This window comes from Agelaius phoeniceus, chromosome 1 (genome assembly GCF_051311805.1).
Source record: "Agelaius phoeniceus isolate bAgePho1 chromosome 1, bAgePho1.hap1, whole genome shotgun sequence".
NCBI lineage: Eukaryota > Metazoa > Chordata > Aves > Passeriformes > Icteridae > Agelaius > Agelaius phoeniceus.
Genome location: NC_135265.1, coordinates 125,685,880 through 125,709,663, shown reverse-complemented (window position 1 = coordinate 125,709,663; position 23,784 = coordinate 125,685,880). Strand labels below are relative to the sequence as shown.

At 41.3% G+C, this 23,784-nt stretch overlaps 1 protein-coding gene across 1 annotated transcript; it reads right to left on the bottom strand.

Moving 5' to 3' along the window:
* Positions 1-6,367: 6,367 nt before the first annotated feature.
* CHMP4C (charged multivesicular body protein 4C) lies at positions 6,368-23,414 on the bottom strand. The gene is made up of 5 exons (XM_054645650.2): positions 22,761-23,414; positions 15,555-15,732; positions 14,217-14,331; positions 11,532-11,640; positions 6,368-9,388 (listed from the first exon to the last, which is right to left on the bottom strand). The coding sequence occupies exons 1-5, from the start codon at positions 22,954-22,956 to the stop codon at positions 9,324-9,326; spliced, it is 663 nt and encodes a 220-aa protein (XP_054501625.1). The 5' UTR covers positions 22,957-23,414; the 3' UTR covers positions 6,368-9,323.
* Positions 23,415-23,784: the final 370 nt, after the last annotated feature.

Sequence of the window (23,784 nt, the reverse complement as noted above, 5' to 3'; positions counted from 1 at the left end):
AAACACTGGGCCCAGGGTTTCTGATCAGTCCTTTTGATCTGCCCAGATTTTATTTACCTTTTGTTTCTGATGCAACCATGTGGATTCAGAGGAGTGGAAAAATAAGGAAAATGGTAAACATTTAGCATAAACATGCTTTATGCTAAACAATAAAATATTAATGTATCTACAGATATCCTTATTTTGTAGTAGATATACATGACAAACATGTCATCCTCAGAGTGACAATGACTTGGTCAGTCCACAGCTTATTCTCCAGCTGGGTATCTTGAGTGTTACACTGGAATACAAAATGTTTCTCTTAAAATTTCTCCTTGGGTTGATGAGTTCAGAACCGTTCTGATGGTTGTTCTGGAGTCAGGAAAAGGTTGTCATGAGACATGTCTAAGCATAACTCTTTGTCACATAAAAAGCATCTTTTTTCTTCTGGTGGACATATTTAAAAGCCCCAAACTGCAGGTTTGTCCAGCATCATCAAAACAAAGTGATATTAGGATTGAAGAGTCCTGTTTAACAAGCGTCAGGCAGAGTTACACTGATGCTGCCCAGAGCACAGGATGTGCATAAGCAGGATGTTTCCAAGACAAGCATTTTTCACTGTCATGTAACAGGAAGGCTGAAGGAGCTCTGTAATTGGCTGAGTTCTCAAATGTAATTCTGCTTAGCTGGATAAATCAGCCTGATGTGTACGCTACTCTTACTTAAGAAAATGAGAATTTTTTACATGAAATCTTTCTGCAACAGAACAGTGTTTGACACTGAAATTAAAATTCAGGAAAGCTAGTGATGTTCTAACTCAGCTGGCAAAGCTTCTCTGTGTCCTTTTATACCCTTAACCTCCTCCTGACATTGAGAAAAATGGTCTTCAGTGCATTTCTCTTGTGTATAACCCAGATCTTCACTGTTTTCCTGCCCCTATTTGTATGACTTGTACCTTTTCTGTCTCATCAAGCACATCAGAGCATCCAGCCCAGGCTGGAATTTTGGTATGGCTTGCAAATATTGCAAACTGCAAAGCAGGGCAGCATGGCTCTGGAGAAAGAGGAGGCAAGGACGTGGGAGTGCTGAACTTGGAGTAATAATTTCAGTCCTCAGAAGTCCCTGCTAGCCAGAGCTGAACCCTTTGGCTTTGGGAGACAGGGACCTCACCTGTCAGGAAGAGATCACTCCCCACAATGCAGAAACCCTCAGCATGGGTCTTCCTTCTAGCAGAGGCTGATTAAAGCACTAGCCTAATAAATGGGATTCTGGGATCAACTCTCAGCAGTGGCCAAGTCTCATCCATTTTAAGGGAAGTTAAAAGTTCTGCACCTTAACCCTTTGCTAAGCCTTCAAAAGCAGTGCTCCAACCTGTTTTCCTGGTTTTCAGCACAATCTTCATGGAAACCTTTCCCCTTTTTAGCCCTTTTAACCTCTTCATGGAAACCCGAAAGGCTTGCTGATTCATACTCAGCACTTCTTTGACTTGAGGATCACCAGAGTGCCAAATGAAGTTTGTCCCCACTTTGTATCTGAAGATAGGTATTGTATTTCCCTCTGCTGTGCAAACAAGGAACCTGAGGAAGAAAGCAATTACATGATTCACCCTAATTGCAAAGTAAGCCTGTTGGTGCGATCCTAGGGTTACTGCTGACCCCCTTGACTTGTCAGCAGGCTAAAATTAGATGATTTGCTGATCCAGTGAGACTTTTGCTGTACAATACAGGAACTTTGTCTTGGGATATCTCAACTGGATTTCAAGTGGTTTTAAATATCCTTGCTTATAAATTATTTGCTGCTTCTAGATTTGTGATATTCCTTTCTTCTAAAAGTCAAATTGAACACACTAGGATGCTTTCATGTGGTGGAGAAACAGGTCTCTGTTTTCTCAATCACATGTGGATTAATGTTCTTTCATTGAGAAGAAACCACAGCTGCCACAGCTGTTTTATGGAAATGCTGCGGATGACTATAAATGGTTGGTTGGTTGGTTGGTTGGTTGGCAGTTAACGTGGGTTTGTCAAACATTGTTCATCCAGCAAGCATCTACTGGGAGAAGGTTGTACATTGACCTTTCAAGATCTCATTATTGCTTTGCATTGTCTGAAAAATCAATAGATAGATAGATAGATAGATAGATAGATAGATAGATAGATAGAGCAAGCTTAGGAAGCAGCTGCTACATGTGGCAAAACAACCTGATCTCTCCTCCCAGATTTCCTGTGGCTCTTTCTAGGCATTTCTGGTGACCAGGTTATGGGGTGGATTGTTTGTGGTGTCATGGAGTCTCCATTTCCCCCTCATTCTGCAGGATAAATACACCTGTTACACAGACGAGCAGAGGCAATAGGCAAGAGCTCCACCCTATTACAGCAGCTGCTTTGTGCATTTACAAGTCTTGCCCTGAGAAGTTTATTTTTTGTGCGTGGATGTGCATTAGGAATTTAGAAATCTTGCAGCACAGCTTGTAGGATAATTGTAAACCCAACAAAAACATGAGGAGCTTCCTCTTAGATTTTAAATTGTTAAGGAGATAATAATTTGCATTGGAAAAAACAGATGAGAAAACTGTCTCACTCTGTGTAATCTTTTCACTAAGATTCAGTGAGATGTTTGTGTGCCTACAGAGACATTGCTCCTGCTTAGGTGTACAAAAGCAGCCCAAAAAATGTGTTTCTTGTAGAGATAACTGCAGAGAATGACCGGTCATATTTGACTTAGTTATTCCTATCTAAATGGGCCATTAAAAATTAATTTAAGAATGTAGCAAAATTAATGTGCAAAGTAATGGATGATGAAAGAGCATTAAACAATCAAAAATTCAGCTCAACTTTGCTGTGACTTAACCGGAGAAACAGAATGTGCAAATAATTACTTTCATCTATTTTTGCTGTCAGCATGCTGTAGTTCACTATGGGCATCCTCTGTGAGACAAGTTTCACATCTGAGTCTAGAAAACCACAGAAAGAACATCTCCACTCATTTCACTTTTCAAATGACGTGCGTTACACAAGACTCACGATTATCCAAAGGTCACAGGACAAGATCTCTTCTCTCAACAAAGAGGCTTCTATGCTCTGCTCTGGTGTAGCAGCTGTTGACTCAGATTTCAGTTTATTCAGACACAATATGTGCTCTAGACAGATTCTCAGACTACATAAATTAGTGTCTCAACTTGTTATCATTTTCCCCCATCATTTTTTCTCTTCTATTGTCTTCTTTATGAAATTAAATCCTTTGTGTTCAACCACAAGTGTCTGCTACAATACAATAAGATCTGTTCTCACATTAGTGCTGTTACAAACCTTTTCCAGAACTACTTGGTTCACACAGGGGGATTTTTTTTTCCTAGCTCAGTAAACTGAGTTGACTGAAATATTTTGCTGACTGCTTGCAAAGCATTGGGAGCTGAAGGTTTTAACCTGAGAAGTGCAAGGTGGTATCTCCAACCTATGTTTATCTATGAACTTCTGAAACTGCATTACAGCTACAAGAGGGTGTCAGTTCAGATGGAATTTCCTGTGCCAAATAAACCCTCTCCTTGGTAAAGCTACCTTTTAAGATCCAAATCCTCAATAAATCAAAGTGGTTACTTTCACACATTAACATCAACAGCCTCAAAACCAGCAGCTGCAATACCTCCCTGTAGGCATGTGCCACATGCTCCCACCTAACCCAAGGCAGCACTGACATTACCTCACAATGACTGATGTGCTCTGAACCCTCACAGGGTCTGAGAGACAGATTTGACCAAGAAATCCCGCTTGCAATTCAGTGTCCTCAGTGTGTTCCAATGACATCCAGCTTGCAGCTGGTCACTGCAAGGCACAATTCACTGAGCCAGTTTTAGGCTTCTTCAAAATGAGTATTTTTAACAGATTTAAACCTTTGAGATTGGTCTTAGCTCTTTGTCCTGGCCTGAGTGTGTAGAGAGGGGGCTGGTAAACTGCTGCATGATGATCTGCTTCTGAGCTCCTGCATTAGTCCAGAGCAGGGAACAAATCTGGGTGCCACGGTGGCCACAGACAGGGGAAGAGAAGAGAGAGAAGCCAGAGAAGCAGCCAAGAAGGTGGGTTAGTATTTAAAAGAGCATTTTAGCTCTGAACAAGTGGGGATTTGTGGGAGGAATGAGAAGAGTGGGAGGGTTTCCCCCCTGGTGTTTGAGCAGCACTTCCAGGCAGGCCTTTTCCTCCAGCATGAGCAGTAAGACTGAAATCAGGTCCTGTGAGAAAACTGCAGCTTTCCAGCCTGCTGGAGTTTCTTGCTGTCTGCTGAACCCAGAGCTCCTCCTGGAGGTCTGCAGAGTCCCAGCCCTGGTGCTGATGGACTCACCACTGCTGCTGGGCAGCAAAGCAGCCACACCAGGCACTCCAACACCCCATAAACACACAAGGTACAGACAATAGGTAGCTATGGGGTAATACAACAACCCTATAAATGCCTGTACACCTGCAGTCCCAGCTGAGCTTAGTTTTTTCAGCAGCTGCACCAAAGTCCCTTTAGTAAGCTGAGTACAAAAGTAAAGCTAAGATATATTTATAAAGCTGGATATATTTATAAATTAAATGTATCTGAACACTCCCTTTACTCCTAAAGTGCAAGTTTAATTTTTTTGAGGAAAGGATGCTAAACTCAGGGTAGAGTTGGGGTGTCCATGTAAATCCTGTTTGAACCCACAAACACTCCTTGCCCCATAAGACTTACATGGTGAAAGCTGATGTCACAGCAATGGGAATGGGAGGTACTGACAGCACTTCCATGGGAGCAGACCACCAGCTCAGACAACAGGTATTTAATCAAATACCACCTATTTGATTAAATTTAGCTCAAATCACAGATCCTCAACTTGCCTTTCAATCCTAGGAGAGTTGGATGCCTGCCCTTTGAGAAAGCCAGCTGAGGGGTACCTACACTGCCCTGCTGCCCTAAAAACAGCCTGGGTAGCAGTGGCTGCTGAGACAGCACAGGCTGTAAGGGGCTGCGTAAGTGTCAAGCCCAAACTCCTCAAGATGGTATTTGCCCAAAGTTTATCTTGGTAAAGAGGAATTTGACAGTCAACTGTAGTAAACAGCAACCAGGGAATTATCAGAAGACTTCTAGCTGCAGGGGGAAAAGTCAGCCAGCATACATACAAGCAAAACAGGAGAACACAAGTGTAGTCTGCAGGAGAGGTGGGAGCAGGGCAGCAGAGGGGCTCTGTGGCCCTGCCAGACACATTATATCTTAGGAATACAAGGTTGTTCAGAAATTTCTAGGCACATATTAGAATTTCATAACTACATTATCTAGTTTGATCTGTAGATATTGATCCCAAGAGTGTAGTTTAGTGGTGACCAGGTAATCACATGCTGATAACAGAACAAACCATTTAAACTATGATCAAGGTCACATAAAGCAGCTATACTTTTCCTGCACAATATACACCTGACTCAACTGTGCTGTGAAGGTCCCCCTCTGCAATGGGGACAGATGTGAGAAAATATGACAGCTACCTGAGATTATACTACTTGTAATTCTTAAGAAGTGCTGCTAAATCATTTTTGAGAATAAATTTTTCTCCTTATGTTTCAAAAAAAATTACATAATTAAAATAAATAAGCTCTACATCATGAAAGACAGTGAGATTTTCTAAATATTCCCCCTGCACACTCATCCTGTTCTTCCACCCCCCACAGCTGTAGACACAGAGAGCAGTGCTCATACCATAGCACTTTGGCATTTTGTGACAAAGCCCTTAGGACTTACAAAGAGGAAAAGAGAAGCTGCCCAAGCAATCGAAACCTTTCCACGCCAGATAAGGAATGGTGGTCCTAAATCACTGCTCCAGCATTTCATACATACATGAATATGTGTGTGTACATTAAAGGTGAGACACTATACACACACACACTTTAAAGAGATTCTAGTAAGATGAATGAAAAAAATGCCTTTTGTATTTGTCTTCATCCTTGCCTATCATATTTTTTTCTTTTTTATTTTTAAAAGACCTGATCATTCTTCCTTTCAAGTAAGGTCTGGAAAGTGAAAAACATGTATTTCTGAAACAATGACAAGATCTTCAGGTCAGAGGGGAGGAGAGGGAGGTATTTTGGATATATTAAATTGAAAGAATTTCTTGCAACACAATGGTTAAATGTGAAGGAATGCAGCCCAAACACCACAGCTTACACTGGGGTGGGGTTTTTTGTTGGATGTTTTTTAAACCAAATTAACTTCAAAGAATTCTTGAACTCTAACTGCCTGCTGAAAGATTAATACATCAAAAAAATGTTTCGGAATATTCTCATATCCTTTAAAAGAGCACTATATCCTAATGACAATATAAGGAGGGTACTTACAATTTTGCATGATAGGAAAAGAAATTTAATAAAATCATGTAACACAAACATGTCACCAAAATATTTATTTACAGTGTGTATATATATACATACATGAATTATATTTACTTTTTATTAATATCTTTCCCCTTTTTAAAGTTATCCAGGTTAAAAATGTCTAAGCTTGTTAGGAGAAAAAAAAGAATCTCAGAATAAATAAGCAACAAGAAAGGAAGTCAGTTATAGTACACCATCTGCTGCCACAGTCCTCCTGTAAAATATGTTCCAGTTAATAGGGTACATTTACAATAACACATTGACACTATTCACTCTCGACTGCTTACATACTAAACAAATACCATCTTGGCATGAAGAGAGGCATATGTTCAAATAAGAAAGAGCCATTTGTCCCACTGTTATCTGAATTTACACAGGAAAGAGCCACTCCCTCAGCTGAATTAAATCCCTACAACCCTTTTCCCTTGAAGAAAACTGGTGTAAAAAAAAAATATGGCAACAAGCACTACAGTTACGGAGGTCCAGGGTGCATTTTCCTTTCTGTACATCACTACAGTGTTTCTGAGTATAATTTCACCAACCTCACATCCTGGGCTGTGAACTGGTACCTGAGTCTGTCTTTCAGGACTACACACAAGCTTTCAGAGCAGCTCACCTGAATATTCAGTCTCATTTCTTCACCTTTCAAAAGTTTTGTTTTTAAAGTGCTTGGTCTGAACATTAATAAGGCTGAACACACCTGAAGCTTCTTCAGGATCAACAATGGGCCAAAACATTGCTGGTGGTCAGCAGTCAAATGCTGGTTTGCAAAGGAGAAGATCTCTACAGGATTATTTTGTCTCCAGTGAGAGGTGTTCACATGGAAAATTCTTATTCAAAAACAGCAGGCCTACATTTTCCAAAGCAGACTGAAAGTCACTTTAGTTTCAAAATGGAAGCTTAGAGACCCATTAGGTTGCAGAGCACTTTGAATATGCCAAGTGCTACCTACATAAAAGCTAAGCATTGTTAAACCACTAATTCAAACAAGAACAGAGGCTGGAAGCCAGCTTTTCCAAACTAACTATGGAACTATGCTGGCATGGCCTCATATTTAGAAATGCCAGAAGTGTCCACAAGCACACTGCCAGCCTTGCACAGTCATACCCCCAGTGTGTGCTAAAATGTTCTGTACACAATTCAGAGACCTGCATAAACTGTACACCTTGAACACAGCATTCAAGCCAGAAGGGTTAGCAAATGGATTTCTAATAACTTTGAATATTTGCTATTTTACTAAATATTCCTACTTTCAGGTAGCATCTCATGCTGAATTTCAGCAAGCATTAAAACCAAGCAGCATTTTGTTAGTACTTGGTTTCCTACTCCTTGAGAGGTCAAAATTTATTTTTTTAAATTTAAGGCAGCAGTGTCTTTCTTTTTTTTTTTTTTTTTTTTACCCTGTTTTATTTTGTATTTAAAACAAAAATTAAATAATTCCAGGTTTCCTCTACTCTCAACAAAATGGGACAATTTTCTTGGTACCTCCAAATTTTAGGACAGAATTAACACACCCTGCTTTATCCAGTAAGAAAATTATCTGAAGTGGCAAGGCTTGATTCAGCTCTCATACAGATACAATCCAAAAGCAATTCCTCCACAGAGAATGAAAATCCTGAAAAATTCAATCTCTCCACAGGGTTTATACATTTTGGGTTTCATCCATGGGGCTCAGCCTGAAAGGCTCTGAGCAGACCATGTCTAGAAACATGTATTTGCTTATCCTTAACCTAAAATCCACTAAGCTGAAGGCTATTGAAGCCTGCAGGAGAAGGGGTCAGTCTTCTGTTGCTAAAGATCTACAGAAACCAAGTCCACCACTATTCCCCAGGTGGTTCAGTCATCACTAAATTTAAACTAATTTGAAAACAAGAAACCTAGATGAAGGACTCTGCTTCCTACAGCCCTAGGAACTCCACACTGTTCTACTATTTCCTTGTGATTGACAGAAGGCTACTAGCACACAGTTTAAGACTTATTTAATACTTTGTTAATACAAAACAGCCTATTTAATCTTTGGGCTGTAATTGAACAGCCATCTCTCCGTACATGTAGTAGTTTAGCACTCAAGAGTGGCATTTTTTCCTTAGGCTAAAACACTGTCAGCTAGACAGTAACACACCAACTTTACAAGTAACCCAGAATCAGCTTTCAACCAGGGTTTAAAAAGGCCCTGCAAACACACTGGTATTATTTCCATTCACAAACTGAGTAAGAGAAAAGAACCAGATGCTCAGAAATTAAAACTATTTTGAAATTATGTAACTAAAAAATGTGTTGCTAAATTTGCTTTCCTCAATCACTGTAATTCTGTAACCTAGTCGGAAATAGTCCAAAATAAATTCAAGTTGACCAATAGAAGTGCATGGGACATTTTGGCCAGTTAAAACAAATAACACATCCCACTTCAATAAGCCTACAGAAGAGCTTCCTCTTAATATCAAGGACACCCTAAGTTGCTCCAGGCAGACTGTTTGAATCTTCATGTCCAAATGAATAGTTATTAGTTCTTGGGCTCAAAGAACTTGCAAGTGAGGACAGGTATTAAGCTGTTTTGCTAATATTTAAATAGTCTGAACCAAATAACCCTCTGGTTATAGGGCCCTGATGACTTTTAACTTTCTCATTTCAAAAATGAATCCAGCTGTGAGCATAAGTGAGGCACATGGGTTTTACAAACCAAGAGATATGGTAAGATAGTGCCTATTAAAAACTAATACTAATAATAAAACAAATCTCTTGACGAGGCTGAAAGAAAAATTATGCCTGAAGGTTTAGGCAAGTATTTAATTCTTTTGTTTGCTGGTTTTTAAGCTAGTTTTGTAATATGGCAGTAACACGAGTCTCAGCAAGATGTGCCATAAAAAACCCCGGCCTGTATGAAATGCAACCACAGTGTGGTTATAATACAGCAGTACAGCTCTTTACATTCTGCACTATAATGTTTGGTGTTATAAGAAGACCATGCTCTTATGAAGCCCAGGCAGCCAGTTTCTTCATTTCATCTTCATCCTCTGCTTTTTTCCTGGTTGATGCTGCAGATAAAGAGACAATAATCATCAACTAATGTACCAGTCAGAACCATTCTATCTGTTAGCATGAGGACTTGCATAGTGCTTTTCTGTTTGAAGATCTCAGACCAATTTACTGAGTAGCAAGCTGAACATAAGTAATGCCGAAATGAAGCTCATAAGAGATGTGACTATTTTGCCCCATCATTATTTTGTATAGAACCCTGAAGTTCACAATATAGTCTGACGTCATTCCTACTGAAAGACTCACACAGAAAAAATATTTAATTTCTAAAGGTTGTCACAGCCAGAAAAGGTCCACAAGAATGCTGTCAGTTCTCTCACCACCATGTAAATGAGCAAAGTGACCTATCCTGGCCAGCTGCACATCCTGCTACCTTTCCAAATAGTGCTGAGAGGTTCTGCACATGCAAGTCTCTGGATGAACTCACCTCATTTTAATGGGTGGGGTCATTTATTAAATGGAGAAAGACATTCCTGAACTTGCTTTGCTCAGGTGACATCAGTTAACTGCTGTGGTCACTGCAACAATTCCCAGCTCTGTATCAGGACCTACACACACTTTGTACCCAAATCTCCTATCCCACGTCATCTGCATTCACTAACCTAAAACCTCACCCAAACTGTCATTTGCTGACCTGCAAACTAGATGCTCAAGAGCCAAGGTTCAGCCTCAGGCTGCCTCCTCCATTTGTGGGCTGTGCACATCAGGACTGGCATCTCTCCACCCACCAGTGGAACACTGTTGGTGGGTCCAACACCTTCCTGTGCACCTTCACAGCAGCCAGCTGGCTCCCACCTGAGACAGCTGCAGGGCCAGAAACTGCTCTCTAGAGGGGAACTGCAACTCCCACCTTCAGGGACTAGGGCTGGGAGAAGCACTTGGGGGACCACAGCTTCAGTCCCTCTTCTGCAAGTGCCACAGGTTCACTGTGTGATTGGGGAAGGTCACTATGCCTCACTTCATTGCAGGTTCCTCATCTTCAAAATCAGGAAGGCAACATGCATCTCCAATTAGAGGCATTATAAATCCATCTACTGGTCTGACTTTGCTGTTGCTGTGTAACATAAGCCAGTTTTTCACAGCCTTGAACTATATAATTGTAACCAGCTCATCTTGCCTAAAGCAGCCATACAGATGGATGTAGAAAATTAAAATAGTGAGAAGCACATGGAGATGGTCTGGGTTTAATAAAAATTTCTGCATCTGGAAGACAATGTATGAACAAATCATAAATGGCCAGACTGAATTTTCACTGTTTTTCTAAATCCCTTTTATTTTTACTAGCTGTTCTGCAGCTGAGTTCAGTAGATGAGGCCACAGTCTCAGCTTGAACATTTCAAACTGCTTCTCAGGGTTTAAGTGTCATCTGCCAAAACACATATCATAGTATCTGAGTTGAGCTGGTCTGGGTAACCTGTTCTGTAGCAGAAACCATAAGCCACCTGTGCCACATGTGTGCTGTCCTTACCATCAAGTATTTATATTCTTTTACTAATGTCAGTACACAGCAAGTCTTTCAACTGACAGTGAAAAGTGTAGTAAAAGTTGACTGCCTCTGGCTGAATTCAAAAGGAACAGGGCTGAACTACAGAGAAATAAAACTACAGCTTAATACCAGGAATAAGCCTGTTCAGTACAAAGAAAGCAAAGGAATGAACATATGTCTTTAAATATGTACTTCTCGATGCCTCCTTCATTTCTAATTAAAATTCCAGTGGAAAATATCAAACCACTACCCTGCAAAGCTGGATCTTTATGACATAAACATTTGGAATCTAGGTCAGACTCTAATTGAAAGAGACTAAGGATTTAATTGCCAAAAGGAAAAAAAGGCAAAAAAGATTATTCCTCAATGATCTCACTACATTTCAGTAGGAAATTCATCAGTATATGTGCAAGGTCAAGTTCCCCAAATTTGTCACCCCAAATCTACAGAGAATTTGGTCCTAAATGCTTTCACAGAACAAAATGGAATCCCATTCTGCTTTTTCTGTTAAGCAGATACAAAAACAGGAAAAGGAATTTGTAACATTTGAAAAGTCATAACAGAGTTAATGCCTATCTGAAACCCTCTCTTCCTCTCCCCCTTCTCCCAGCATGGCTCAATCATGAGAAACATAAAATGGCAAGCAGGTACTTTACCAGGGCGAGAAGGCAGCGATGTGGACGGAACACTTGGCAACCTGACATCTCTCATTCCCTTGTTCAGTTCTTCCTGCTCCAGTTCTTCTAATTCTGCCATCAACTCATCCTAAATTCAAGGAAAACATTATTTACAAATTCTGACAGTGATTACACGCAAGGGCACATTAAACCACTGTGAAGCAAAGTACTACAGAAAAAACAGTTTACACCTGAAAGAACATAACAAGAAGCAGCATATTAAATGTGCAGTTTTTACTAAGTATGGGCAGTTAAGTAAATCTTAATTGAACACTGAAAATAGGACAATGAAAGTTAGAAACAGAACAAGGAATAAACTTAAAAACAAAACTAACACCAGTACAATACATGCCAAAAAGTCAAATACGGGAGTAAGAAGCCTCTCTGCTCTCTACTGTCCTCAGGTTTGTTCCAAATCTAGAGCCTGTACTCTTCAATGGATTCTAACTTTAATGTGCCATTTCTCCCACTTCAAAAGGCAAAGACCTTCCACTGGTTATAAGGCAGACAGTCATTAAACATTATGCTTCAGCCCTATCATATAAGTCCAGAATTATGTGTGATTTCAAAGCAGCACTGGAGCCAACACTGTCCTCCTGGGTCCTGTTATTCACTCTTGAAGCACACAGCACTTGTGGGCTTTTAGGTGCAGAGGCTGATTTGGACAGATGATCTAATCCACTTGTACAGTGCTAAAAATAAAAAGCCTGTAAGCTTTTTAAAAAAGCAAGGAACTTATTCCTCAGCTGAAGTTTCCCAAAGAAAGGAAGCTAAATGCTACATATACGTGGAGAAATGGATCTTTGCCATGTTGATAAAATGGTTTAAAAGAAGCAATGGGCAAAAACAGCCTGGAGAAGGGTGGGGTAAGTGTCAAATGAATAGTAAAGTAAGAGCTATTAGATACTGAAATGGGCTTTGCCTACACATTTATACTTTGTTTATCAGCAATGTAGAAGTTTAAATGATAGTTGCATAGCCACCACAGGACTTTACACCTGCATTTACTTTCTCATGGTTTTATAATTTAAGGCAAACATACACTATGCCAACTCAGGGAGAAGGAACTCTTATGATTCTGTGCCTGTCTGGAGCAGGAGAAATCACATACTTCCATGGTCTCCTTACAGCCACGGTACATATGTGAAGAGAAAATGCATACAAATGCATGGGAAAAACATCCTTAAAAAAAAATTAAATTAAATACTATCTTTCAACACTAACCACCTTACATCCCAGAAATTAAGTCATTGATTCTAGCATTCTTAAGGCGCAGTAGCCTGCAAATCAGGTTTCCCTGTTACTGCCAAGTGCTCTAACTATTAGACTCCTACCAAAAGCTGGCACAACAATGCTCCAAGTGACAGGGGCTTATTTCCCAAACAGGAACAATGCACATCAGCTTCAACTGGTATCCCTTAGGAACTTCCAGGTCAATCTACAACATGCTTAATAAGCCTAGACTCCAAAAAGTTAAGCACTGTTGAAAAGTAAGACACTGTACAGATGTTTGGGGTGGGAGAATGTTTTTCAATTGTTTGAAGCTCAGGCCAAATCCCATTCCTTGTGCCAGTAATGCCTAAATGTTTCTTGGAAAGTCGATTTACATTCAAAGGGGAAATACAGGAAAACAGATAATGGGAACAAAATACAAAGAATCATTATTATTTTCAACAAATTAGAGCTGTTGAATGAAACTTCCTCTTCCCCCCAGTCAAGCAAATATGTGCAATATAGCATTTATATTTTCCTTTGTTGTCCATTTGAGAACATAGGAACAAATTAGTTGGGAATACAGTGAGTGGTCTGAGTATTCAGGACATTCTTCAAATGATTCTTAGTGCTTGGCCATTTTGAAACAAAATTGAAAAACAAAACAAAAGTGGTTGTGATATTGAGCTTGACACCCATCTCTGCAGATTACAAGAATTTTGAGTAACCTTGACCCTTGAGTCCTCAACTATGGTTGGATCAGAAATAAGTTATATCCTGTTTAGATGTACAAAATCAAATCAGGGGGCACAGGATGAAAGCTACTGCAAAAAATTTTGAGAAGGTCCTAAATGCCTTGGGGGGCTTTCAGGAGAAAAGATCTTTAGAATGAAGCCTTATTGACTCCAACAGGTATTACTTCTACCTATCAGAGCTACTTCTGTGATCTGGGCAAGAGGTAAAAGAACCTACCTCTCAAAGCACTAAAAATGACCTTAAAAAATGGTCCAAATATTCAGAATTATGAACAGCAGCCTGTCCATGACATAGGGACATGCACTTAAGTCAAATGGATGTCTATTTGGAGCAACAGAAAATTACATGTTTCAGTGTCCACTTGGAGTAGTACAAATTACATGTTTCAGTGACCTTCTTCCGAGGCTCAAATGAGAACAATAACTACAGGAGCGCAGTTAAAAATGCTTTTCTTAAAATTGATATGAAAATAATTTTTTTCTATTTTTACATTTACAGATTTGTATTTAGTACATTATATATTTTTGTATAATGATTTTATTTAACTTTTATATTTATAATAAAATTATGCAATTGTCCTAGATAGGGTAAGCTAGAACCAAGGAATTTCACATCCACATCCACACTTCTTGAGAAACAAAGCACTGCACAGCAGAATAACTATGGAGTTAAAACTCACAGGCCTGAAGTACTAACCTCATCAAACTCATCACCAAAGGTGGCTCGGTTTGAGATAGCATCTGAAATTTCCTGGGCAACATCTTGCTGTTCAGTGATATCTTGCATCAAATCATCGATTTTGTCCAAATCCCTGGCAAGGTAACATGGAAACATTTTTTAAAAGATGTATCATTCAAATCCTACAGAACACACTCACTTGAACAGACCCTGTTTTCTTTATATGCCCATGACTCTATAAACAGCAGCATTCACAGGGAATAATTTTCCCCACCCACACCCAGTCCAGCTACTTCCATGTTGGGATTACAACAAAGGTGAAACTGCAGCAGCAGAGTGTGTCTCTCCCTCTCTGTGCTCCTCATACCTCTGCCAGCCAGTCACAGCCCATGGGCAGATCCCCCCAGGTCAGCATCTTTACAGGCCTTTTGGTACTTAAAGGGGTTTTTTAAGAAAGATGGGGATAAACGTTTACATGGCTTGTTGTGAAGGGCAGAGGGTAACAGCTTTAATCCAAAAGAGGGTCAATTTAGATTTGATTCAAGGAAGAAGCTTTTTACAAAAGACAGTGGTGAAGCACCAGCACAGGTTGCCCAGAGATGGTGGATGCCCCATCACTAGAAACATCCAAGGTCAGGTTGGATGGACCCTGAGCAACCTGATCTAGTTGAAGATGTTCCTCTTCACTGCAGGTGTTTGGACAGGATTATCTTTAAATGTCTCTTTGAACCCAAACTATTCTATGATTTTATGGATCTTTTTTGATGTTAAGCTTTCACCAGAACTGGGGAGAACTTAACAGAATTGTACCCCATTTAAAGGTTTCCCTTTATTGTTAACTTCGTTATTGTTTCAGTTCCTGTTTATTTCTCCCAGAAAAAGCCTTCTGATTTAACTGTTTATTCAGGCAGAAAAACACCCCTTGAAACAATATAGGACGTATGAAAAAAAAAAAAAGAATTCTTTTTTTGGGGAGTGGGGGGGAAAGGGGGTGCATTTAATTAGTACTTTAGTACTTTGAGTCCCACAGCCCAGCTTATGGATTCTGAGGAAAAGAGTCCACCTAGTTTCTATGACTAGATTTTCTTCTAGACAAACCAAGGGCAGAGGCCACTCTCCACTGCCAAGACAGACTGAAAAAAACAGATCTCACCAGTTAAGTGAACTTCCTTCTAGATTTATTGTTAGCGAAAGATATTTTTCTGCCAAATATAACACTGTAGCACTAACAGCATTCCTGACATTCAATGCCTGAACCAAAAATGAAGTATCTAACTTGATACAACAGTCTGTAGTAATGGAATAATTTGAAAGGGGTTAGTAAATTCAACTTGGCAGCTACTAGAAAACACTTACATATTTGCATGTACTTTTTTCATAGCTTGTGCAGCATAACCCATATTCTTGAGCACTTCTGTGTTGGTGTGGGAATTTTCCAATGCCTCTCTCTGGAACTCAATGGTCGAAAGTGTCCCATCAATTTGATTCAACTGTTTCTCATACCTCTTTTTTCTCTTCAGTGCTTGTAAGGCAGCTGGAATGGGAAGAGGCAAAGTGCATTGTGTGTTTTCATAGCAAATGCAAGGACAAGTAGTTCAGCACCAAGCTGACCTGCAGAATTTATAATTTTCACCCTCCTACCTTACTACGAGGGAGACAAACTTTGACCACACCAGATCAGCAGCCTGTTAATCACCAATAGGCTGTTGCATGAATATGCTGGGAAGCCTCTTTTAGAATAACTCCTTTTAGCACCACAAGGAAAAGCAGCTTCTTCCTCCACTGTGGGAGATCTTGAACTCCATCCTGTGCACACAAGCAAACCAGGGAAGATGGGAAGGAAAAAGAAAAACATCAGAGAGAAGTCAGAAGAGAGGAAGCAGAAGACAGAATAAAAGAATAAGCTGCAAAATGTAAGTAAAACCTAAGGAAGACAGCGTAAGAAGATCTGCCATGAAAACCACAACTCCACCAATGGTGCTTTCTAAACTTTGTCTCAGCAGCAGTAACTGTGAAGTGCAACAGAGGGCTCAAATGGCCCAGCTAGGCAGAAGGGTTAGATCAGAGGAGGATTTGCATTTCTCCAGCTTTTATCTCCTCTATTTCTTAACAATCACTTAGGAACATGATCTTTAAACCTTAGAATTTAAAAACACAAAGAACTTTGTAGACCCAGCACAGCCAAATCCAGCTACACACCATTATCTTTGTAAATTGTCGAGATTAGTCTTTTATATTCTCTAAGTTATGAGCAGCGTACTCTGCCCAGAGTAAATCATTACCAGAATAAATGCACGTGACATGCATGAGGGAGAAAAGAACTTTCTCTTGGCCTTAGGGTGTGGAACACACACAATTTTGCCACAAGCATTTCCTAATGATAGTCCTTTCCAAACTACACATGTGCCAGGCTAAAAATCCCACCAAACAAAACAAGAGACTGAGTTAATTCATTGTTTGGCTTCTTTCAATGCTATTAGCACCCCCATTCCTTGCCTTGTCTCTTAATTTTTTAAACAGATTCAGAGCCTGCAAGCTCTGAGGCCCCCCCAAACTCAACCAACAGCAGCAGCCACTGCTGTGATCCTGTAAAAACTGCCCATGTGCAATAACACTGCACCTTGACACTGGGGTACACAACTTTTCAAATAAAATTAGATTCCCCCAAGGAGGGCACAAAGATTTATGGGGTGTAATAACATGCTAAAAAAAATTACTACTTTGTTGACAAATGCTTAAATCAAGATAATCAAAATTGCTCATCATGATCTGCTCAAGGACAGGCATTCACACAGGCCAAGATGCCTTCCACCACCTGCAGTGAGACGTTTCAGGACAGCAAACCACAATCCCAACAGATTAATCATGGCATTCAAACCCAAGATTTTCCCAGGTTTTGGGGGATGGTTCAAAGATCATGCATATTCTGAAGAAGTTGCACAAACACCAGATGATGTCATGCACATGGCAAATGTAAGAATTGTAAAATTCTCACTGGCAATTCTAAAATACTTAATTTTTATTTAACCCCAAACAATGCTTACCTACTTATTATTTCCTTACTTAATTATGCTTAGTGTTGGTAGAGTTAAGACACCAGCCACTTCCTTTTTCTTAGCTTCCATTGGATCAACTGTAACCCTGGACTCTTAGGTTAGGAAGACAGAGGCTCAAGACAAATGTAACAGTCTGAAACTATGCATAACACCAGCTGGGCCAGAGAGGAAGGACTCTGAGGCCCTGTGGACACTGAGGAGCACTCAGCTGGAGCAGGCATCTACCATGGGGCAGTCTTTCTAGTTAGTGTTCCTCAGAAATGGGACTCTGCAATGGTGCTGTTATTATTGGCTGCTCACAGAGAAAATGGATTTCCTCAGTTACGCACAAAGCAGTTTTCAAAATCCTGAAGATCATCTAATTAAACCACACCCAAATCAAGAAAACACAGGAGAAGCTAAACTCTCTTTATTTCAGCTATTCATAAGCAGCTTTTCCTAATTATCGTGGTGCAAGATACTATCTTCATTCTCTTTGGTTTTACCAGTGACTTACAGAATAAAGCAGTCCATAGGAAATAAATTCATACTCCTTCCTTACCAACCAAAGCAGTGTAAATTCTCACACCACACTATATGATTTTCATGATTGTGTTAAATGAATGCCCTTTATTGCTACAGTAGCTCGTATCACTAATTTATGAGAATTTCCTTGTTATTTGAAATCTATTTTTCTATGCTTTACAAAGTACCTAGATTTTTTAGTGCTTTTCTACTGCATATTAGAAACATTTTTAAATTTGTGTGCAAGTTCTACAGAACTGAAATGCTTCTGCTTTATAATGCTACCACATTCTAATTGCCAAACTGGAGAATAATGTATCCATTAAAATATAATGAAATTGAGTAGAGAACACAAACTCACTTCACTGAAGGTCTAAGAATGGCACTGAAAAATGGTGTTCCCCATTCCAAAGATCTCAAAGAAGGAAGACAGCCTGGAGAGGATGAGTTTGAGCAGAGGTAGAGTCTGAGGAAGCAAGTGTAATTAACACCAATTCATTCAGGAAGAGGTGGAGGGCTTCTCCAGGAAAAAAAACCACAAAAGCAGACTCATACACTTTTTCTTTTGTGTTCCAAAAAAGCCAATTCAACTCCTGAATTTTTTCATGTCAGGACTTGGCTGGGCTTTAGCACATTTCCTGAACTGAATCCAGTAAGCAGGATACAGCTCATAGATTAGGAACCACTGTTTTTAATATGAGTTTTTATTTTATAGTCGAGGTGTCTGGAACAAAAGGAGACTTTGATGTCAGTTTAAGTTTGCATATTAATGAACTCCTTTTATTAACATACAGAAGAGTGCTTTCCCAATATTGCTACAATGCTGACACTTTATTAAGGAAGCAGAAATGGCCAGCCTGGCAGTAAGTATCCTGGCCACAATGAATATCCAGATTTCAAAAGGAAAAATAGAAGTAATGACATAGGAAGAGTTGTGCACCCTCCTCATGGTTTCATGACAGATCAGACTGAAAAGCAACAGTGCAGTAATACCATTTTTACCTGTCAAGCACACCACCAACACCCATCAGTACAGAAAGCACCAACAATCTCATCATCTTCTGAAGCAGAAATAAAACAATTGTCTAATAATCCTTATAATTCCCATGAGGAAACTACTGAAGTAGGAAAAGAATATTTCTTCTGAAGATGTAACACCACTGTGAAAATACCAGGTATCACTCTTGGATACAGTTCACACACCTCCACCTCAGGCCTGCAAGGGATTCATGGACTGCAGCTTCTGATCTCCCTCACTCCAGGGACAACCAAAGGCAATGCTACTGAGGCCATAAAAATCATAGGACCCTAATTAGGCTCATTATCAGCACCCATAGTCCTTAAAACCTTGTGGAGGAAGCCACAAGCAGTTACAACTGAGGAGCTAAATCAAGAATAATAAAGAGCTGGACCAGTTATAAGTATTCCAGCTCATGGTAAGACACTTGAAATGTGATCATGAAAGTCAGAGAACAATCACTGTAACTCACAGAGCAAAGACACACCAAGGGCTCTCCTTCATGTCTTTGCCAGAACCCCTCCTTCCCAACCCACCCCGCAGCCTGCGGTAGGCGTGACTGTCCTGTCCCCCAGAGCACACACCTGCCACAGCATTGTTTGGCTTCCACAGCCTCCCGGTCACACCCGGCTCATGGAAAAGGAATGCTACACGGCTACACAAGCCCTGCCCAATCGCTACACACAACATATTTAGCAGCATCTACTTGTGAAACCCTCCCTGTTACTCCCACTTTCTTCATAGGTTTTGTCTTCAGTAGTACTATGTCGTTCTTTATGGTTAATATTTAACCCTATTCTGGATGGTTTATCTTAACTTTATTATTTTTATTATTTTTTTTTTTATGTTTTTAGGATCTGTGAAGGACATCAGGCTGAAACAACACACATTCATGTGTATGTTATTTTCACAATTACAGGCATGCTCCAGAAAACACACTTCCTTTTAAACAAAGTTTTCAAATATTCAGTATCACTTCCTGTTCTTTAAATTTTCTTCTATGTCCTTTAAAATAATGGATAAGAAAAGCCAATGTATACATGGAGTCAGCAGCTATGCATTGGCTGAAACTGAGAAACCCCCAAAAAAAGCAGAGCAAGAGATTTTAGAAGAGTTTGTTCCTGGAATAGAGAGACATTAGAATTCAGTGCTAACTGTGAAAAAAATATTGCTTCTCATGACATAACCTCTTCAGGAAGAATTTCAGCATACAAAAAACCCTGAAGTGGTCTAGCTACAATCAGATATTAATGGGGAGTGCTGGAAATACAGCACATCAAAAGTACAGCTAATTTCAGATTAGGTATAGGAACTGCAGAGATACTTCATAAAGGAAAAGCCAGGAGTATTTCAGTGATGTTTCACATCTATGGCATAGCTAATGCATTACAGCTTTTAAACCAAGTTAAGCCTACTGATGTCACATGAAACCCATTCAAGAGTCATATGAAGTCATGAGAAATTGCTGGTGCTTGAATCTGCTCTCTCTTGTGTTGGTGCAACTGACTCACACTCATGCACCTAAAAATCAAGTGAGATCACGCTAATTTGCTAATTTTCTATCCCTAGATACATCTTGCTCCAGTTGCAGGCAGCTCCATTTTAGTTTCCCTAGGCTTCTACACAGATGCAATGAAGAAAAAAAAGCTACATTAAATTACTAGTGATGTCCCTCAAAAACATTCACTTCAACAAGGCAATGTAGATTAAAACATTTATTTTCTCATTTGTATGTATGTTTACATAATGTTACAAGAGGTGGTGGTTAGCATAGATTTTCTCTGACTATACAGTACTACAGACCAGCTAATATAATGTCAATGTAAATCAACAGTAATTAAACTGTAAAGCAATTGGCATATCAGATGAAGATATATTATTGGGGATTTAAGTTCACTGACTATCCTGCTAAATTTAAGCACTTTGGCACAGCAAGGTTATATTTTAAACAATATATGGTTCATATTGTTTCTCCTCTGACTGAACTTAGGTCATCCCATTTTGGTTTTAGAACCATTTTTGGCATGAATAAAAACTGCCCCGCTGCCCTTTCAGCCCTACTCTTGCCTCTTTACTGTTCTTAACTGTAGGTCCCCGAGCAAATGACAAAATCAAAGGCAGTTATTTCTAACCACAATCAGCTCAACACTACAGTTTGTAATACAACTCCATGAACAATGTAATAGATAAAAAACTAGGGCAATGGCATATTGAAACAACAATCTTCAGATATCAAATGCTGCATGCCTGAAGCAAAAGGCCAACACACACCTGAAAGCACCATCAACCTAGCTGAGTTCAAGATGAAGCAGATCCACCTTTTCCCAACAAATTCTGATTCCTGTCTGTGCCCCACTCTCTCCTTCCTAGGTGCATAAGCACTCATGTAGCTACCAGGTCAGCTGGATAAGTGGAACTTAAACCATCCTGGGTAAAAAGCATAACCCAGACAAAGAAAACCACAATATTTTACAATATCCAGCTTTCTGAAACACACCTTGAGGGAACTCTGCTAAGGGAAAGGAAGGGAGCAGCACAAGGACAGGAGCAAAGCAGGAAATGCTGCTTCTTTCTGCAAATGCGCCAGGTTATATTTCAGGTTTGGGATGAAATTCCAGAGCAGAGTGTCTGGATTTAACCAGGAATTGCTACAGTCATAGGAACCAACCTGTTTGCTTGTACCAGCCCTGCAGCTCAGGCTTTTGCACAATGAATTCAGCCCCAGGAGCCACCTGATCACTTTGTCCCATAGCAAATAAGCTTCCAGCTGGATCACCTTCCTGAACTAGCTCATTGTGACACTACAGAGGTGCCAGTACCTGGACAAAGGACCAAGAGACACTCCAGCTGAAGCCAGGGGAGTAGAAAGTGACAATTGGGACAATTGTAACAGCTCCCATCCTCTTGAGCAGCTCAGTCAAGCTCTCAACTGACTTTACTCCCTCGCCTGTGCCTTCAAATCTGTCCCATCTCGACCCGCAATTTTAAATCCATTTTAACTAAAAGTTAGTTTAGTTAGACTGCCTTTTGCTAATAAGCATTATTAAATGCTAAAGTATTACAAATACATTAGAGGGCTAACCAGGACACCTCTAACACACAGCTCCACACAAGTTCAAAGTTACAGGGCATTATTTTATGAATTACTGAGTAACAGAACAAGCAGGCAAAAGACCTACTTTCTTGTTACATCACAAATCTTTAATTCAAAATGTTCTTCTTCTGTTATTAAGTATTTAAATTAAAATACAGCTCAGGCAAACAGGCCTCCATGCGACTTCAGGAAGTAATTAACTTGTTTCTCTGAGGCCTGTATATCCCCAAGACACTGACTACCATCATGTGCTTCCCAGGGGTGACAACATCAGTATACACAGGAGCCAGGCTTTCTGACCCCTTAGCATCCTCTCCTTTGTAGCTAATAGTGTCCCAGAGCAGTAGCCACTAAGCTATCATTCTTTTTTTTTGGTATATATACTTCTTACATTATTTGGACAAATCACTTTGTTGCTTAGTTGTCAGCAATGGGGATAATGTGCACTGATTCGTGAATGTACAGGAGATCCACACATCCTTCATCTCGTTCGTCACCTGCCCAGCCAATGCTGAGCCCCCAAACAGCGATTCCCTCCCCTGCTGAGCAGCAGTACTTTGCCCTCCGTGGATCCAGCCAGTACCGTGCGGTACAAAGCACGAACAGGAGAATCGCACAGGAAACCACAGACAATAAATTTTTGAGGATTAACAAATCCCCATCCTGCTATATGAATCCACAGCTCATTAAACACGAATCGATGCCCAACCACCATCCCGCCTGGTGCGTGGTGATACTTGCTCGGAGCCCAGGGCCGAAGCGCACCGCACACCTGCGGTGCCAGGTGACCCGGCCCAGCCGCAGCCCCGGCGAGAGCCGAGTGCCCCCCGTAGCCAGGGCGCTCCAGCCCCGGGAGGGATTCAATCGCGCGGGGCCCGGCCCGCACTCACCTCGCTTGTTCTTGGTGCCGTGCTGCCGGGCTACCGCCAGCTCCCGCTCGATCCGCGTCTCCAGGTACTCCTGCTTCTTGCTGAGCATCTCCTCCGTCTCCCGCAGCCGGGCCAGCGCCTCCTGCGGCGAGGGACCCCCGCGGCCCTTGGAGCCGGCCGAGCCGCCCCCCTTGAAGAACTTGGAGATCTTGCTCATGGCGGCGATCCCAGCTCGGCACCCACCGACGGAAAGGTCTGGCCAGCCCGGTCCTCAGGAGCCTCCCTGCGCAGCACACGCCGTGACAGCACTTCCTCGCCCACGGGCGGCGGCACCGCACCTGGCGGCGGGGCGGGCCCGGGGGCGGCTCCGCGGAGGCCGAGCTGCCGCTGCCCTCAGCCAGCGCCGGGCAGGGCGGCGGGAGGAGCCGGCGAGCTCCGCGGGACAGCAGCAGGGTCCCGGGCCGGGCCGGCGCTGCGGAGGCGGTTGCGAGTTTGTGCTTCCCCCCTACTTTTTTCCCGTGTCACAGAATGGCAGAATGCACAGTGGGTCATCTGGTCCAACCTCCCTGCTCACGCAGGGTGATCCTAGAGCACATGGCACAAGATTGCGGGCTCCAGGCGGCTCAGTATCTCCAGGGAGAGAGGCTGCACATCTCTGGGCAACCTGTTCGATTGCATGGTCATCCACACAATAAAAATGTTCTTCCTCGTATTCCGGTGGAAATTCCTGTGCATCGGTTTCTGCTTGTTGCCTCGTCGTATTGCTCGGCACCACGGAGAAGAACCTGCCCCAGCCTCTTGGCACTCTGCCATAAGAGGCCTATAGACATTGGTTATGTTCTCTCCCAGTCACTTCTTCTCAAGGCTGAAGAGCCTTCAGTCTTTCCTTCGAAGGGAGATAATCAAGTCCCTTGAAAAATGCTGTCCCTCTCTGCTGGATGCTCTCCAGGAGCTCCGTGTCTCCTATTGAGGAGCCCAGGATTGGAGACATGCCGCAGGAAGGTGTTTCGGGAGAGCATCACCCTCGGGCACAGGCGTGTACAGG